Source organism: Monodelphis domestica, chromosome 6 (assembly GCF_027887165.1).
Source record: "Monodelphis domestica isolate mMonDom1 chromosome 6, mMonDom1.pri, whole genome shotgun sequence".
Classification (NCBI taxonomy): domain Eukaryota; kingdom Metazoa; phylum Chordata; class Mammalia; order Didelphimorphia; family Didelphidae; genus Monodelphis; species Monodelphis domestica.
Genome location: NC_077232.1, coordinates 74,440,111 through 74,457,593, shown reverse-complemented (window position 1 = coordinate 74,457,593; position 17,483 = coordinate 74,440,111). Strand labels below are relative to the sequence as shown.

Genomic DNA, 17,483 nt, shown 5'->3' with positions numbered 1-17,483 from the left:
GCAAATAGTAGGCGTTTAATAAATTCTTGTCGACACGAGACGTAAAAAGAGCCGCCTTGTGCAATACACCTGCGCGCCAGTTTCCAAGATCGGAGCAACACTCGCCTCCTTCCTGAGCTACCTAGCACACACATCCTCCGAAGTCCCTACAATGCTGAGTTTTCCACCGCGCTCGTCTCTTCCCAGATTTTCACTTTCTTTTCTATTCCTAGAGTCCTTCCCGGGGTGCTCCAGGGCAGAGTACGGGGAACCGTTTCAGGCCCGGACGATCTGCTCCCAATTAGCGAGGAGGGTGGAGCCAAAAGCCGAAAAACACTTCCTTTGGCCCCGCCCTCGCTTCAGGTACAGTGCCCGCCCTCTCAGTCCCCAAGCCAACAGCCTCCGAGCCTTGTTGGAGATTGAGTGCCGCTCTAAACCACCTGTCTGAGTGAGGGCTTGACTCAGGTGTCCACTTTGGGGCGGGGCTCTCCGCGGGGGAACTCTGGGCGGAGAGTTCCTCCTCCTCGTTCCCGTCCTAGGTGTCCCCTCCCGAGGCAAGGGGCGGGTGAAGTTTGGGAGTAGAGTAATTGGGAGATTCCCGGGCTTTGAGAGTGGGTGAGGGGGCTGGACCAGGCGTGGCTGGGCGTGAAGGGACAGGACAAAGCCAGGCAGGACAGGACAGGAGCCCAGAGGAGATGAGAGGAAGTCCAGGACTGAGATTAGGAAACCCGAGGTTTGGTGGTAACAGAAAACAAAACGACCAAAATAAAGCTAACCAGACTAAAAAGACCTGAGGACGGGGCGGCCCGGGACAAAAGAACCAGAGAAAGGGTCTGGGCCGTTCCGGTGTTAGACCCAAGAATGTTTTCCCGGAATCACCGGAGTCGGGTCACTGTCGCCCGGGGTTCTGCCCTGGAGATGGAGTTCAAACGCGGCCGCTTTCGCCTCAGCCTCTTCTGCGACACCCCAGAGGTAGGAGACCCTTCTCACCCCTCCCAGCCTAGCTTGCCGCCTCCTACAGTTCGCCCCCCCCCCCTCGCCTGGAAGGGGTGGGGCAAGGGGTGGACTTTGTAAATTCCACAAGCTGGGTACCGAGGGTGTGCTGGCTTAGAATGCACTTATTGTGGTTCCCTGGCTATGACCATTTCCCCTAGCTTCTGTTGTGACCAATTGAACTGGGAAAGTATCGGAGCCGAGCGCCAACAGTGGCCCCAGGCAGGACTTGAAAACTTCCCTGAAGCTGGTCACTCTTGGGCCACTCTATACCCACACACCCCTGCACCCCTTTCCGTCATGCTCAGGACACCCAGAACTTTCAGCACCAAAACCTCCCGCCTACCGCTAGTTATTAGAACCCTTTCTTCTCCAAAGAGCCCTGTTTAAGTCTAGGCTCGAGAATGATTTCCGTGGAACCGACAAATGGCACATTCTTCTACCTCCAGGAATTGGGGTACCCATGTGGCAGAGAATAGGAGACATGACTCCCATTCTGCTTATTCCGGGCGTTGGACCAGGGATGTTCCTAAATGTCCAAACCATGATCTGGGATACTTATGTGGAAGAGAGAGTTCTTTCTGTTTAATATAGTGAAGGCGGAGAGAAATGGGGATTGTCCTTGTAGTAAGTAGGGGCCAGGCTTGTGTGTATATGGTGGTTGAGCAAGTAGGAAAAAGGGGGAAATTCCTGGAAGTCTCCAGTCCCTTTGGGTCAGCACCTTTCCTCCAGACAATTATGTAGTGTGGTGAAATTCATCCGAGGAGCTGTGTTTAACCAGATGTGGCTGCTCAATCTAGGGATGCTGGGCAAGTCATTCCTTCTCCTCCTCTTTTTCCTTTCCAAGCATCAACAGTGGCATTGTATTAAGTTAGGGGGTCTTGACCTTTTCTCTGTTAGAACCCTATGGACAACCACCTGGGAATATTTTTAAATGCACTCAGATAAAATACAGAGGATTACAAAGGAAGCCAAGGTTAGTGAAAAAAGGTTAGTGAAAATAAAGAGGGAATATTTTTTTCCTATCCAGTACCTGGCTACCTTCTCCCTCCAGACCTGAAAAGGGTTACATGCTGTTGCTCCACCTGCCCATTCCCTCCTCCCTTCCTCCCAGCAGTCGAGATTCCGGTTGGAACTTCACTCTTCCTCCCCCTGGGAACAAAGGCCCTATTCATTGCTCCCAGCTCACCTACTCTTCTCCCTCCCCACCGCTGCCTCGGGGAAGGGAAGGGAAGGGCTGGGAAGGTCCTGACTGACTGTCTGAAATCCTGTACACAAAGGGTCACCGCCTGTACACTGTGGACCCAGGCGTCCTGAATCCCGAGGCCTAGGAAGGGCTGAGGTGTTTATTGGGGGAGAATGTTTAAGTCCTGGAATGGAAAGGCTGTCTCCTCCTACCCAGGGAGGCCACTCTAAACTTGGATCCAAGAGGTGGGGCTTGGATCTGAGGGTGGAGCTGGAATCGAAGACAGCTGCCGGCCCGGGCCAGGCTACCGAGTTTGGGAACCCAGTCCTAGGCTAGAGGACACTCTGGACAGAGAGAAGGGCTGGGCTTGGCCCGGGATAATAAGGCGGAGCCTGGATTACTGTGACCTTGTGGGTCACTGTGTGCTCCAGTGGAAGTGGGGCAAGGGCTGCAGCTGGCGGGGGGACTGGGGCTGGTTTCCTGTCTGGAAAGGAAGGGGCCCAGAGAAGGGAGTATGTGTAGAGGGGGAAAAAGAGCCGAATGCAGGCCCTGCCCACCTAGCCCCCTCTCTTTGCTGGAAGAGTGAGGTAACTGGGGAGAGGATGGGCTGGGTTGGACTGGGCTGGACTGAGGCGGGGCACAGCAGAGCCTAGGAGGGGCAGTTTGGAGTGGATGGGCCAGGACTCCAGGACTCACCCGTTTCCTCAACCCAGGCTCGGTAGCTGCCTCACTTTCTCCACACATTCATCCTCCCCACTAAAAAGCTGATCTAGAGCCAGGTTCCCATTCGGAAACCTCCAGCCTTCCTCCTGTGCTCCCTGGGAACCCCCACGACCATGTGGAAACTAGGGCCAAATGCTGTATGACCCCTGCCCCCCAGCATCCTCCTTCTGCCTCTCCCTGTCATACCACCTCACTACCCCTCACCCCCATCCCTGAACACATTGGCCCTCTGTCCACCGGGCCAGTGATGTGGGCGGGAACTAGGGAGGGAATGAAAGGCCCTTTCTCTTCCACAGCTGGGAGAACAGCTGCCATCAGCCCCAAACTGGATGCTCTACTCTGCCTAGGGGCCCCCTCCCCTCAGTCAGTTCTCCAGACCCTCCCTTCTCCCCTCCCACCTTCCTTTCCTCCCCCTTCCTCCATCCCTTGCTCCCGCCTGGGGCGGTGTCAGCAGCAGTGGAGAAAGTTTGTCGTGGCAGCCTAAGAGGCCTGACTCGGGGGAGTTAGGGGCTGGAAGGGAGGAATTGGGGCTGCTTCAGGGCAGAGCTGGGGGCCACAGAGATGCAGGACAGATTGCATATCATGGAAGATCTCAACATGCTGTACATCCGGCAGATGGCGCTCAGCCTGGAGGTAATGCCCCCACCCCACCCCTGCAGGGGTGCATGCTAACCCTGCATGTGCCTGAGCCCTGCCTAACTGGAGTCTGCTGGGGTTTGAGGATGGGGAAGAGAAGGGGAGGGAAACTCCAGGATTGTATACTTGCAGACTGGATGAGGGTGGCTTTCAGTGAAGCCACCCCAGTCCCCAAGCTGCCATCTTGAGAACAACCCATGCAATTCAGCTCACATTCTGTTTCTCACTGCCCTTTCTCCCACCCCCACACATTCTGGGAGTTGGTTGTTGGCATGTGGCTTTTCTGGAAACCAGAAGGGAGTGAGGATTGAGGAAAACCAGCATCATGTAGCAGAAAGTGGGCAAGTCATTTCTCTGGTCCTCAGTTTCTTCATCTGTAAAAGGAGGGCAGGGAAGATTGGAGCCAGATAGCGTGCACAATTTCTTCCAGAAAAGGACTCTAAAGTTGATTGTGAGGAAGCCAGCTGAGAGAGTAGATTAGGAAGTGGTCAGCAGTGTAAAAGTGGTTGTAAGAGGCTTGAGCACAAAAGGTAAGGGACCTTGGGACAGTCTAGCCTTTTAAATGCCAATTTCCCTCAGCCCATTGTATAACCAAAAGTCCTTCCTCACTGACTGAAATCATGTACATTGTCCACTGACCACTCTTCCTTGCCATCTGGCCCCATGGGAGTTATGCTTACTAGCATGGCCTAAGTAAATGATTGTTGAATTGAACTGAATGGCTAGAGCTCTCTTTTTCCTTCACTTTCTTCTCTTCCAAGATGGGGGAAGGTATGGAGACATACTTGTAAAAGGTTCCCAAAGTTGGGACAAGAAGGCTAGAGTGGATGGAATTAATTAGGGAAGGAAGACCACTTCTAGAGGTGACCTTAATGTGTATGGGAAGGAAGGGAGGGAGGAAGGAAGGAAGGAAGGAAGGAAAAAAGAGAAAGAAAAGAAAGAAAAAACAATAACAGTTATATACACAGGCACACAAATATGGTCCCTAAGCTGGATTTGTGCTGCTTATGATATTGAGCAAATGAGATTCCTGAGCTTCAATTTCCTCCCCGGAAAATGGAGATAATGTTACTTGCATTATTACCTACCTCACAGGGCTGCTTCATGAAGTTTTATATACCTGTGAGGTACCATAGAAATGTATTGTTTTATATGGAGCAGCCAAGGCAAACACTGTGGGGAAATCAGGGGAAAGTTGGGGTGGAGAAGGTGTCCAGGGAAGGTCAGAGTCAAAGAATGGAAGACCAAAAGTAACAGTACTAAAAAGTCTGAAGGGAGTAGTCAGATCTGAAGCTCAGGATGCTACTGGGGTCCACAGGACACCAGCAGCCCTGAGTCTGGGAAGAATCTGGGGAAACTGCATTTGGAAATCTGACCTAGAAAAGGTAGTTGTCCATCGTCCAAATGGGGAAATAGAGCAAGGGAAGGAGAAGCCAGAGACATTAAGAAACAAGATTCTTGGGTTCTCCTATAGGTGTAGGGCAAGGAGCTAAGAGGGAGGGAGGATCCGTGGTATGGGATGCTGTACTGGTGGCACGGGGGAACAGTCATTTGGATTTGGGCTGGCGGGTCTATAGACTGGAAAATCTAACTCCTGGGTCCAAAGGCTGGAAAGCATAATGTACAAGTTGGGAGAGATTTCCCCCTCTACTCCTCCCTCCCACCAATATAAGAAATTACATTCTTATAAGTAATGAGTAGCTTCCAGGGCGGAATGAAGGGGCTCCTCAGACTTGGGCAGGATCTTGGGAGTTCTTCCTCTGTGCCTTGCCCCCTGTGCTCTACCCTCTCCGCACCAGTCCTTTCCCTCAACAGGTAGGACTTTGCCCCTAGATCTTTGACTTCCTTGGAGAGGAGAGGACGAGAGTGGGCTGGCAGCGAGCATTTGGTGAGGGGTTGTCTCCTTAATGACTTACTGCTCCAGCCCTCCCTCCCTCCAGTTTCCCCGGGTAGGCCACCGTGCCTGATCTGGGACTGTGTACCAAGTTCCGCTAGCCCGGGCAGAGATGGGGGGAGAAAAGGGGGTGGAGTTTCAGGGCGTGGCCATGATGATGCGGGGCGGGGCTTGGGCTCGCAGCCTAATGTCGTGGGTGGGGGCTGCTGCATTTGAGGAGGGGACTGCTGAGACCCCGGGATGGTGGCTCCGTGGCCTGGGAGAGTTGAAAGACTGGACACATATCCTTGCACCCCTGGCCTTCACCCACCCCAGCTGCTCTCGCGTCGGTTTGGAGCTGATGTCACCGGAGCTCCTGAGCTCTGGAGGCGTGGGGAGGGCGCGGGAGCATCCCGGTGGAGCCTTGCTGAGCTGGCCTGGCGCTGGCCCTCCAGCCTGCAGCCCCGGTTAGCTAGCTCTTCACCGGCCCTGGCCTGGCCAGGCAGGGGCCGAGGGCCAGAGCTGGCGGCAGAATGGACGGAGCTGGGGAAGGACGAGTAAGTGATGCCCGAGGGAGAGGCATTTTGGGAGGGAGATCCCAGAGCCTCGAAGCCCATCACTTCCTTCTGGGGTCTTGTGGTCTGTGCCTAAGCTCCGGGGGCATAGGAAAGAGGTCCTGGGAATAGACCTGTGTCATGTGGACTCCCAGTCTTTCCACACGCCCACACGCCCCTGCATAGCCGGCCACTGCAGAGCTGAACAGCATGGACAAACCCAGGACAGGCAGGCAGCTGAACAATGACACATGGGTAAATCCCAATGGACTTAAGGGGAGCTGGCTCCCAAGGGTCTTCCTTCTGAAGGGGGAGGGGCTGGGAAGGTACTTTATTTGTAGAGGAATGAAAAGGGAGAATTCCAGATGGAGACATCGTGGGTGATGGGTCTGGGAGAGGCAATAGGTAGTAGACTCAGGGGAGAGAAATAAATTGTCTTGGCCAGGGTCTGAAGTTAGGAGGAGAAGGGAGTTGTGGAGTCCATAAATCTGAGTTTGGAGTTCCTTGGGGAGGGGATTGGTGTGAAGCAAGAAACCGAGGTAGAGGTCAAGGAACTTCACTGAAAAGAACCCTTCTTTTCCAGATGCTGCCCCCCTTAAATTTGGGGCTTTAAGGAGAGCAAGAAATGGGGCTGGGTAATGAGGGCAACCTGAAGAGGTGGAGGCTGGGGGATGAGCATGTTATTTGGAATTGCTCAGTGACTCAAACCTGCATCTAAGATCTGGGAATAGTGTGCTTAGCTCACTGGCATTAGCTAAAAAAAACCCAACATTAATGGTTCCCCTTGGCAATGAGATAAAGGCATTTAAGGTACTTATGTGCTGCTTTCAGCCTCCACTACCTTACAGAAAAGTCTTAGTCCAGCCAGAACAGACCTTTTGCTGTTCACTTCTACAAAGTTCCTTCCCCAGGAAAATGGTCTTTCTGCCCTCCTGTCAAAATTCTATCCATTTTTCAAGACTCAGCTGAAACATCCTTTCATCTCTAACAAAAACTTGCCCAATTAATCCAATTAGCAGTTGGCCTTTTATTTATTACCTGCAAATTCTTATGTAGCTTTTGCTCTTGGTCTAACAGACCTATGACATACTGCCTTCTATTGTAGTTATGTATGAGTCTAGAGTTCTCCAGTGAGTTTTAGAAGGGCAGAAATCACACTTTCCATTTTCTATAACTGATAACACCTAGGGTAGTGATTTATACAGAGCTGGTGCTTTGCTGGTTGGATGAATCATCTTGCTTATCATCTGGGCCTCAGTTTCCTCATCTGTAAAGTAGATAGGATGCTCCCTTTTCTACTCTAACATTCTATTATTCTTTGCTACTCTAACCAGTCCTTGTGCCTTCACTCTTCCTTTCACCTATACTGCCCATTCTCTAGCATATCAAAAGACCTTCCACTTCAAGATGAATTTAACTAAGATTGTCCCTTTTTCCATCTACAGAACTCAGGGTGGATGGCTCTTCTTACCCTAACGTTCAAAGATTTTCTACGTTTGGATTGACTTGTAGATGAAATGGAACAGTGCCTGTTATTCCCTCATTTCCTTCTCCAACATGTTTTAAATAGTCTTTCAAAAAGTCAGACCACCATGTAAGGTTTCTAATGTAGGAGATGCCCTCCTTCCTTGTAGTTCTCTTCCTGGTCCAGCATCCCACAACTTTTCAATCTTCATTCTGAGTTGCAGGATAGCATGTATTGCTTTGTGGCAATTCTAGTGACCATTGTAATGGGTTCAGCACTCTAATTAGTAAGTAAGCAGGATGAAAGGCGCATGTCATTTCTTTGGTGACTGTCTTCCATGTTTCAAATCATTCAACACCACTTCCGTATTATTGGGTACTTATTCTATGCAAAATATTGTTAAGGGCTGAATATTCAAAGATTCCTTAGATATGGTCTAGTCCCTTCTCTCCAAGGTTTTACTAAGAAGAGGAGATATGGCATATATATGGCATATAGACAATTATGATTTTTAAAAATATATTGCATGATGCCTGCTTAAGAAATACCCAAATATCTTCTGCCTTAACAATATCTCAGCAGAGCACATTGAAGTCAGGCTGTACCAGGAAGGTTTAATAGAAATTCTATTGGCAGAATTAAGAAGGTTGGCGGAATGTGGTAATAACAGACTGTGGAGGGTCTTGAATGCTATAAGCAATGGGGAGCTACTGAAGGTTCTTTTGAGCAAGGGAAGACCTCTCTTTGGGCTTTAGGAAGATCAGAGCTATGAATTAAGATTCTAACTTGTGCAGGATAGATTGGAATAGAGAGAAAGAGGAGGCAGGGAGACTTATTTAGGAGATCATAATGATAGTTTGCTATTTAACTAAATTTCTATCAGGACCTTCTTTGACTCTAATATTAGTAGGAGGGGGGGATATCAGTGGAGAGGAGGAATCTTGCCTTTCCAGTCCTACTAATTGTTTCTTTTCCCTCAGGATACAGAGCTGCAAAGGAAGCTGGACCATGAGATCCGGATGAGGGAAGGAGCCTGCAAGCTGCTGGCTGCTTGCTCCCAAAGGGAACAAGCCTTAGAGGCCACCAAGAGCTTGCTGGTCTGCAGCAGTAGAATCCTCAGCTACATGGGGGAACTGCAGCGTCGAAAAGAAGCGCAGGTGCTGGGGAGGACAGCAAGGCGGTGAGCAGGAAGAGGAGATGAGTTAGGGTGACCCTCCTTCACTAAGCAAATAATGTCTGGAGCCAAAGGTGCTCACCAAGGATGGAGAATTCATATAACCAATATTTAATAGGTGTCAACTCTGTGGCCCATGATGCCCAATCCACCAAGATGATTGAATGGGGTTGGCTAACAGGTGTTGCGTTTAGGATGACAGAGTTTGGGGCATGTGGTATTTAGGAGCTCCAGTACAGATAGGTGGAGGGGCCTCTCTGGGCCCAGAATGGCCATGGCATCCAGCTTCTAAAAATCTTTCAGGCACCGACTGTCACATCCTAAGACAGGAACGGTCCTGAACACAGAACACAGTTCCAAGGAATTGGCTACACTAAGCAAGGAAGCTAGTAGTATCCCTACCAGCTTGTGACAAGAATGTTAAAAGGGGGGTAATTGCAAGAAGGGAAGATGAGAGGAAGGCTTTCAGGGTTCATTGGAGCATGACTCCAACCAGTGTGATATATTGGAATAACCAGAGCTGTAGGCAGTTTAAGGGGAGGCTAATTGTGCTAACAAAGATTTTGAGTCCAGTGCCAGAGAGATACAAATGGTTCCAAATGGAAGACTACAGACACAGGACTTGAAAGAGACTGGGTCCATGCAATATACGTTCTGTATGAGAAGCATCATGGCACTGTGGATAAGGGGTTGGGCAAAGGGCCTAGTTCAACTCCTTAATTTTAAAAATGAAGAAACCGAGAAAAGAAAAACAACTTTCCCCAGGTAATGGAGGTCGTCATTTTTAGGGCCAGGATTTCACCCCAAGTCTACTGGAAATTCTAATTGCCAACTCAGGGCATCACAGTCCCTTGCTCAACAATGGCAGGTCAGCAAAGATAAGCTTTATTTTCCATGTCCTTCCCATTAATCAGTCTACCAGGAGTTCCTTATTAATTTCCTCCTATGCTTTGCAACAATTAAAGTAGTGTTTGCCATAAACTATGGCAGATAATAGAATGGTTGCCTTAAACTGTGACCACAAAGATGTTTTTTATATTAAAAATAAAGTGGTCACCAGGGAAAAATTCCCAAATATTAAATATACCCAAGTCAGCTGGGTTTTATAGAGATTTTAATTAATACAAATTAAGGAATTAATGAAAGAGAGAGAGTAATAGGAAACAATGAGAAAAGGGCTAGGCGAGCCCAGGCCAGCCCAGACCCAAGCCCTAAGAGAGAGATCAGTCAGTCTTTTATCCACTCACCACAAGATTTGTCCCAAGCAAGATTCTAGTGTTCAGAGAGAGACCAGTTCAGGTTTGGCCAGCTCAACCTCCAGAGAGAGTCCCTTGCTCTCAGCTTCTCATCTCCTTTTAAAGAGAATTTTCTCCTATGTCATCTCCCCTAAGTTCTCACATCTACCAATCACAGTACAGGTTTTCCAAAGGACAGACCATTCTTAATTCACACCTTGAGTAGACTAAAATCTCTGAGTAAGTTCTTACCTCTTTGCCCCTTGTAAGTTTACAAGTTGCCTGACCTTTATAGGTACTTAGCACCCTTTTATATTAGATCTAAAAATAGGCACAGCTTAAGAACTTTTGCCTTACTATAAGTATGGGTTAAGTATTTTTCATTGTTCTGCAAGGAGTTTACAACTTTATCTTCCCCTAAGGCATGCTTAAGTATGGGTGAAGTAGAGGTCTCACATTCCTGATCAAGTACCTTCATTGTTTAAAATGGGGAATGGTCTTCACCAAGTGTTCTTAAGTAGGGTCTGAGAATTTTTAAGATTCACAGTTTCTTTAGGCTTTTCCCTCCTGATTCCCCATTCCTCAAAAATGTAATCATATGAAAGAGAAAGGTTAATGGGATATAGGTCAAAGAGGAAGGAGATGGGTAATATTAATTGATTAATCTTAAGAAGAAATCATTGGCATTTATAGAATGATTTGAGGTTTAGAAATTCCTCACTTGAGGCTCATATATATATACATATATGTATGTTTGTATACTATAATGTAGATATGATATATTTTATGTATATTATTATCCACCTTATACAGATGAGGAAACTGAGTCTCAGAGAGAAAGGGTGACTAAGCTCTGGTCACATAGCTAGTGTCAGAGAACAGGCTTCAAATTGAGGTCTCTTTTTCTTCTGAATTCAGCATACTTTCTACCATGGAGGAAGGGACCCAACATAGCAAGATTATTACCCTTGAATGTGTACAAGTTCATACATCTCTGGAACTTTGTCTGTATACATGGGTGGAAGCATATTAAGTGATCACTGACAACTCAAAATGGGATTAATGAGCTGTACAGAAATCCTAGAGCCATCTAGCCCCTTATGCTATACTCTTGTCTCCTCCAATGCCTACCATGCTGGTAACAAATTATCCTGACATGGGAGGGAGGGAACGAGGGGCTAGGTTTCTTGGCTAGAGGCTGGAGGGGAGGAAAAAGAGGTGTTTCATTACAGTAACATGCTTATATCCTCTCCTTGACCCAAGGCCTTCAGAGACTGGGCCCCCAGATGAACGCTCCCCGTGTCGTGGCACAGTTTGTATCTCTGGTAAGGAACCTCTGTTCATTCTCATTGACATTTTACCTCACTGCCTCCCAGCATCATGACTCTTCCTACCCACAGGCTCTATCTCTGGTCCCAGGGAGCAGTTAGGTAGTTCCTTGGAAGAGAACCGGCCCTAGAGAGGGGAAGTCATGGGTTCAAATCTGTCCTCAGACACTTCCTAGCTGGGTGACCCTGGGCAAATCACTCAACCCCCATTGCCTAGCCTGTGTAATGATTAAAATAGTGGAAGACATAAACTGATGGCATATAAAAGAGTGGATGAGTAAATTGTGACTGCAGAAAATATGGTTCAAGACAGTGTCTTGTTTTAAATCAAATATAAGGTGGTCACCAGGGATAAATTCCTAATTATTAAATATACCCAAGTCAGTTGGGTTTTATAGAGATTTTAATTAATTAATACAAATTAAGGAATAAATGAAAGTGAGAGAGAATAAGAGAGGAATAAGTATGAAGGGCCTTAGCCAATATGGCCTAGACCTGAGTCTTAAGAGAGAGATCAGTCAGTCTTTAATCACTCACCACAAGATCTGTCCCAAGCAAAATTTTAGACACCAGTTCAGCCAGCCATCCATCTCCAGAGAGATTCTTCTGACTGCCCTGAGACTCAGCTTTTCCTCTCCTTATAAAGGGAATTTTCTCCTATTTCACCTCCCCTAAGTTCTCCCATCTACCAATCACAGTAGACGTTTTCCAAAGGACAGACCATTCTTAGTTCACACTTAAGAAGGCTTAAATTTTTTATTAAGTTCACACCAGAAAACCTCTGAGTAAGTTCTCACCTCTTTGTTCCTTGTCAATTCACAAGTTGCCTGAGCTTTATAGGTACTTAGCACCCTTTTGTATTAGATCTAAAAATCACAGCTTAAGAACTTTTGTCTTACTATAAGTATGGGTTTAAGTATTTTTCATTGTTCAGCAAGGAGTTTCTTCCCCTAAAGCAGGCTTAAGTAGGGGTGGAGTAGAGGTCTTCACATTTCTGATCTAAGTTCCTTCCTTGTTTAAAATGGGGAATGGTCTTAACCCAACCTTATGAAGTAGGGTCTGAGAATTTTTAAGGTTCACACCTGTAAATATTAAAATTAATATTCATTATTCCAAGTATTATATTTAATAATATTTATGAATATTTAACTTGAAGCAAAGGGAAAGTAAAAGGCCAGGACTACGTTTTAATTAATATAAGCCCTTGGAATCTACCTTGGAATCAATACACAGTGTTGATTCTAAGAGGGAAGGTGAGGGTTTAAAAGAAAAAAAGACTATTGTCCAAGGAGAATATCTTTTCTCCTGGGGTACCTCCTTTATTCCCTTGATGTCTTAACCCACCCTGGCTTCCTTCTCTAGACATCCGAATCCCCCTCATGTGGAAGGACACAGAGTATTTCAAGAACAAGGGAGGTGAGTCTCACCTGTCTTTCCCTTGGGGAGTGGGCTGGACAGAATCTCCAAGGGACCCTCGCAAGGTCTGTCAGTGCAGCCACCATTTCTCCTTATTTGACTTCTGGCTTCTCTACTCTCAGACCTACACCGATGGGCTGTGTTCCTGTTGCTGCAGCTGGGGGGGAACATCCAGGACACAGAGATGGTCCTGGTAGACAGGACATTAACAGACATCTCATTTCAGAGCAGTCTTCTTTTGTGAGTCCTTGAACCCTCTTCCTTCCCTACTGTCCGACCTGGGAGAGGCCCTGGGGTATGTCTCTAAGGGAAGGCAAGATACAGGAGGGATCCCTGTAGAACAGCACTTCTGGGGTCTCCCTCGACTCCCCCCAGAGACCTTTCTCACGTCACCCCCATCTTTTGCAGTATTGAGGCAGGACCAGACTTTGAGCTGAGGCTGGAGCTGTATGGGGCCTGTGTGGAGGAGGAGGGAGCTCTGACTGGGGCGCCCCGGAGACTGGCCAGCAAGCTCAGCAACTCTCTGGGACGGTCCTCTGGAAGGCGCGTTCGGGCTTCACTGGAGAGCGCTGGGGGCTCTGGGAGTAGCAGTGCAGGGAATCCCATCCTGCTCCCCACCCCAGCTGTGGGGTAAGACATCATCCTGTGCCCTCTGAGCCTCCTCACAGACCCGCAGGGCTAGAGTGGAGGAAGGCAAGGGACACGGGAGGCAAGGATAGCCATTCCCGCCTAAACTAGGACCCAGGACGCATTTAAGGGACTAATAGCCAAGTGGACTGGTGTGGTTTAGGAGGGCTTTGATGGGAGAGGGCCCTGGCCTGGGGTTTCTAGTGACTGAAGAGATGCCTTAGAAAGCCCTCCAATGAAAACGTGAAAATATAAAATTAAAATGGAAAAAAAAGAGCCCCCAACGTCAGAGGAAGAGGAGTTACTTCCCCACATGGTCCTTTGACTCCCCTCCCAACCCCCAGGCTTGTTCTCACCCGTTTCTTCATCCCTCCCACAGAGGACCCCGATACCACCTCCTGGCCCAGACGACCCTGACTCTGGCGGCCGTACAGGATGGCTTCCGTACCCATGACCTCACCCTCACTAGTAATGGTGAGTGAGTGAGGGTAAATAGGGCTAAAGTCTGGCTCTGGATGGGGCCCAATTAAAGGATCCCCCCCCACCCCCAACATCTCTCTGTCCTCCCCAGAGGAGAACCCAGCCTGGCTGCCTCTCTATGGCAGTGTGTGTTGTCGCCTGGCAGCTCAGCCCCTCTGCATGACTCAGCCCGTCATGAGTGGCACCCTCAGGGTGCAGGTGAGGGTGGGGAGGGAGCAAGGGGGTGGGGGTGGGGGAGGAGGGCAAAGGGACGGTTGTGGGGAGGAACCAAGAGGGAAGAGGCAGGGAGCTGTTTCAGGAATAAAGGCTGGAAATCGAGGCATCCAATGGGGTGTGGGGGATCAGGGGTGAAGTGACAAATGAGGGAGCCATCCCCTTGCAGAGACAGGAGTGTTACTGAGAGGTACCAGGAGAAGGGGAGGGGCGGAGGAGCCAGGTGGGGTGGGAAGGATGGGGCGGAGCCACGATGGGGGTAGAAATTCACTTCTCCCCTTGGCCTGTTTGCCTTGTAGCATCAGGTCGGGGGCCAGCAGAGCTGGGGCCAGGTGCATGGTATCCTGAAAGGAACCAACCTTTTCTGTTACCGCCATCCTGGGGAAGCCAACACTCAAGAAGATCCATTGTTCACCATTGCAATCAACAAGGTGATGGGGCCAGGGAACATCCTCTCCAGAGCACTGGGGAAGGACTTTTCAGACCTCACAACTGGGCCTTGGACAGAGAGGGGGCTCCCACTTGTGCTAGGGCCCTGAAAGATGAAAACAGCCTGGCTCTGATCCCCCGAGAGATACGCCGTACTTACAGACCACAGGAGCCTGAACTGCCTCCACTCAAAACAGCAACCCTGGAGGAGACAGCAGAGACTAATTAAGCTCACTCTCAGTGCTTGCTGTCTGCCGGGCTCCTCTGGTCTCAACCCCCCCTGAGACTTTTACAGTGTGATTTTGGTGCTTACTCTGCTGCCTGCCTCAACCTCAGCTTCTTCATCACTACAAAGAGAGGGCTGAATGAACCAGATGACTTCTTGTGCGATAGGACTCTCCTTCCTCTGTTTAGAGGTCTCCCTCCTTCTCCCTTCTCTCTCTTTCTCTCTGTGTCTCTATCTGTCTCTCTCCTGTCTGTCTATCTGTCTGTCTCTCTCCCCATCTTGCTCTCTGACTGACTGTCTTGAGCTGGTCTTACTCTCCTTTCAGCAGATTTTCCTCCCTTTCAGAACAGGGTTTCCTAAGGTGGCCCCTTTCAGAATATCATTTCCAATGCAAAAAGAAATCACATAGGATTACAAAATGAACCAATTATATTGAAATATGGTTACCAACATATTTTTCAAAAACAAGGTCAAGGTTCTGAGATTTTAGAAGGACTTTTAGTTCAATATCTCTGTCTCCCATTCTGTCCTATCTATTTTTCTGTTTAATTTTATCCAGCTCTGCCTTTGGACTGTCACTTTCAGACTTTGAAATCTGAGCCTCAGTTTCTTTATCTGTGAAATGAGCAGATGAAAGGGGGTTGGACTCAATAATTGTTAAGATCCAGCTATGGACCCGAGTCCTAAATTTCCTTGTTCCTCCCTTTCCCTGTCAGTCTTGTGTTGTCCCTTTGCCTCTGATCCAATCGGGTCTTCAGTTCCCATTTCCCAGAAAGAAAAATGCTAGTATTTTTTACCACTTGGTAGGGCACTCCATGATGGTTTACCAAAAAGGAGGGGATGGGGAGACCACCAGGGAAGAGGAAGGTGAATCTGGCACTTGGGCTGAACCTGAACCTTTTCCTTTTCTACAGGAGACTCGGGTCCGGGCTGGGGAGCGGGACCAGAGTCTGGGGGGACCTCCCACCCTCAGCATCAGTAACCGGTATGGGGGAGATGAAGTGACTCACACATTGCAAATGGAGAGCAGGGGGGCCCTGCAACGATGGATGGAGGCTTTATGGCAGCTCTTCTTTGACATGAGTAAGTGGGTGTAGAGCCAACTGAACCCCCAGGGGTGCTTCTGGAGGCTCTTCATAGGTTGGGGACAAGTCAGAGAGAACCCACAGAGCTCCAGAGGGCTCTTCTGGCAGGAGATTGCAGGGCCATAGTAGTTCTCTTATAAGACTGGAGGGCAGCCCAGCAGGGTCTTGTTGGGCTGACACTTGTCTCTGTCCAATGATTGGGAAGGTTTATTGGAGAAAGAAGCCAGAATGAAGCTGAGGTGCCCAGCTGACCCATCATGACCAGTACTCTCTTTCTCCCTACCCTTAGGCCAATGGAAACAGTGCTGCGATGAGCTCATGAAGATTGAAGTCCCTTCTCCACGAAAGCCACCTCCTGCACTGGCCAAACAAGGCTCCCTCTACCATGAGATGGGTAAGGAAGACTCTGGGAAGAGGAGGGAGGTGGGTGCTCATGAATGGAGGCAGTTAGATGGAAAAGGGTCCCCAGGCTTGGTCATCTTTGAGCAGAAATGACCTCCAGCTCACTTCTTCCTGTCTGGTCCACTCTCTTCTCTGACTTATTCACCTCCAGCTCAGCCCTGTTCTCAGACCCACTCACCTCCCCTCTATTGTCACCTCTGTCCCTCTTCTCAGACCCACTCGCCTCCCCCTCCACCCTGCCAAGTCTCACTTTCTCCTCCTCCCTCTGGTCTCTTCTCAGGCCTCTTTCCCTCTGCTCTTAAATACCCCCCAAATAGTTCCTTCCTGTAGAGTTCTCCAGGCCTTTCCCTTCCTAATGCCTTCTTTTCTGTTTCCCCTTCTTCATGCTGGTCTCGTCTGCTGGGACCCCTTCCCTTCTTTTTCTCGGTCTCTCTGTGTCGTGCCATCTTCTCCCCCTGTCCCCCTCCCTCCCTCAGCCTTGGTCCCAGGGGGCCCAGGCGAGGGGCTACTGCTCCAGGATAATGCTGTATCAGCCGAGATCCGGGCTCTGCTCTCCTCCTATTACAGCGACAGGTGACAGCTGGCCTGGTGGCTGGGAGAGGGTCGGAGGGGAGGGGGGTGATGCAGAGCAAGTCTGGGGCTGAAGCTCTGATGTGTGCCCCATCCCCAAATCCCCTCCTGGTGCTACAGCTATTGACCCTTTAGATGACATCGCAGCAGTGACGGATATCCTGGCAAAGCAGGAGGGCCCCCCTCTGGATGTTCCCCCACCCTGGCTGGCATTATTTACAGAGAAGCTACCTTCCTCGAAGCGTCCAATCCATGCACCCCGAAGCCCCTCTCCGCCTCGTGCCTGCCCAGGCTCTCGAGCCACTCCCTGGGGCCGGCCCCGTACCCTCTCCCTGGACGCTGCTCCTCGAGGCCGCCCCCCACTTCCTCCCCGATCCAGCTCTAGTTCCAGCTCGGGCTCTGGAAGCCCTGCCCCCCGACAGCGATCCCCTCCAGCCCGGGGTTTCCGGGCAAAAGCTCGACCCTGGCTCCAGTCACCGGTGTGAGGGGTTAAAGAAGGGGGTGCTACTGGAAACAAGGTAATGCTAGAAGAGGAATTGCCTTTTGATATCCCTCAAAGGAGTGGTGTCAGGGGACGGTCAGTGATGCCACTGATAAGGGTCTTGGGATGGCCAACTTCATGCCTGGCTCTGCTGTGGTTTGGGTGAGAATGTAAACCCCTTCCCAACTATGATATCACCACAAGGGGACCTTGTCCACAGCTGGCTGGTGGATCTGGTCCAACTCCTGAGAGAAAACTGGAACACCCCCAGCCCAGCTGTACTACCCTATCTTGGGCAAGAATGAGGAGGGTAGCCCTTGAAGCTCTGGAGGGAGGGAGATGTAACCCCAGAAAGGGTGCCTGCCCCTACACTCAGTCATTAAAGTCTATTTAATATCATGGAGTTGA

The 17,483-nt window shown here is 49.6% G+C and overlaps 1 protein-coding gene across 11 annotated transcripts; it reads left to right on the top strand.

Annotated features, from left to right (window-relative positions):
• Window positions 1-371: 371 nt before the first annotated feature.
• On the top strand, window positions 372-17,474 carry RTKN (rhotekin). 11 transcript variants are annotated; one of them, XM_056803628.1, is made up of 13 exons: window positions 372-951; window positions 8,390-8,589; window positions 11,082-11,143; window positions 12,509-12,562; window positions 12,685-12,802; window positions 12,971-13,192; window positions 13,569-13,663; window positions 13,761-13,867; window positions 14,182-14,313; window positions 15,452-15,620; window positions 15,912-16,016; window positions 16,501-16,597; window positions 16,715-17,474. In XM_056803628.1, the coding sequence occupies exons 1-13, from the start codon at window positions 841-843 to the stop codon at window positions 16,719-16,721; spliced, it is 1,479 nt and encodes a 492-aa protein (XP_056659606.1). In that variant the 5' UTR covers window positions 372-840; the 3' UTR covers window positions 16,722-17,474. The 11 variants fall into 11 exon arrangements, with proteins under 11 accessions (XP_056659606.1, XP_056659607.1, XP_056659603.1 ...); XM_056803630.1 differs by lacking the exon at window positions 372-951 and adding an exon at window positions 2,608-3,514; XM_056803626.1 differs by lacking the exons at window positions 372-951; window positions 16,501-16,597 and adding exons at window positions 2,612-2,745; window positions 3,178-3,514.
• Window positions 17,475-17,483: the final 9 nt, after the last annotated feature.

Excerpts from the sequence above, each read along its gene's own strand:
- RTKN (XM_056803625.1), top strand. The coding sequence starts at position 841 with ATGTTTTCCCGGAATCACCGGAGTCGGGTCACTGTCGCCCGGGGTTCT. Across the intron at positions 952-8,389 it reads TCTTCTGCGACACCCCAGAG|GATACAGAGCTGCAAAGGAA; the intron begins GTAGGAGACCCT and ends CTTTTCCCTCAG. Across the intron at positions 14,314-15,451 it reads TCACCATTGCAATCAACAAG|GAGACTCGGGTCCGGGCTGG; the intron begins GTGATGGGGCCA and ends CCTTTTCTACAG.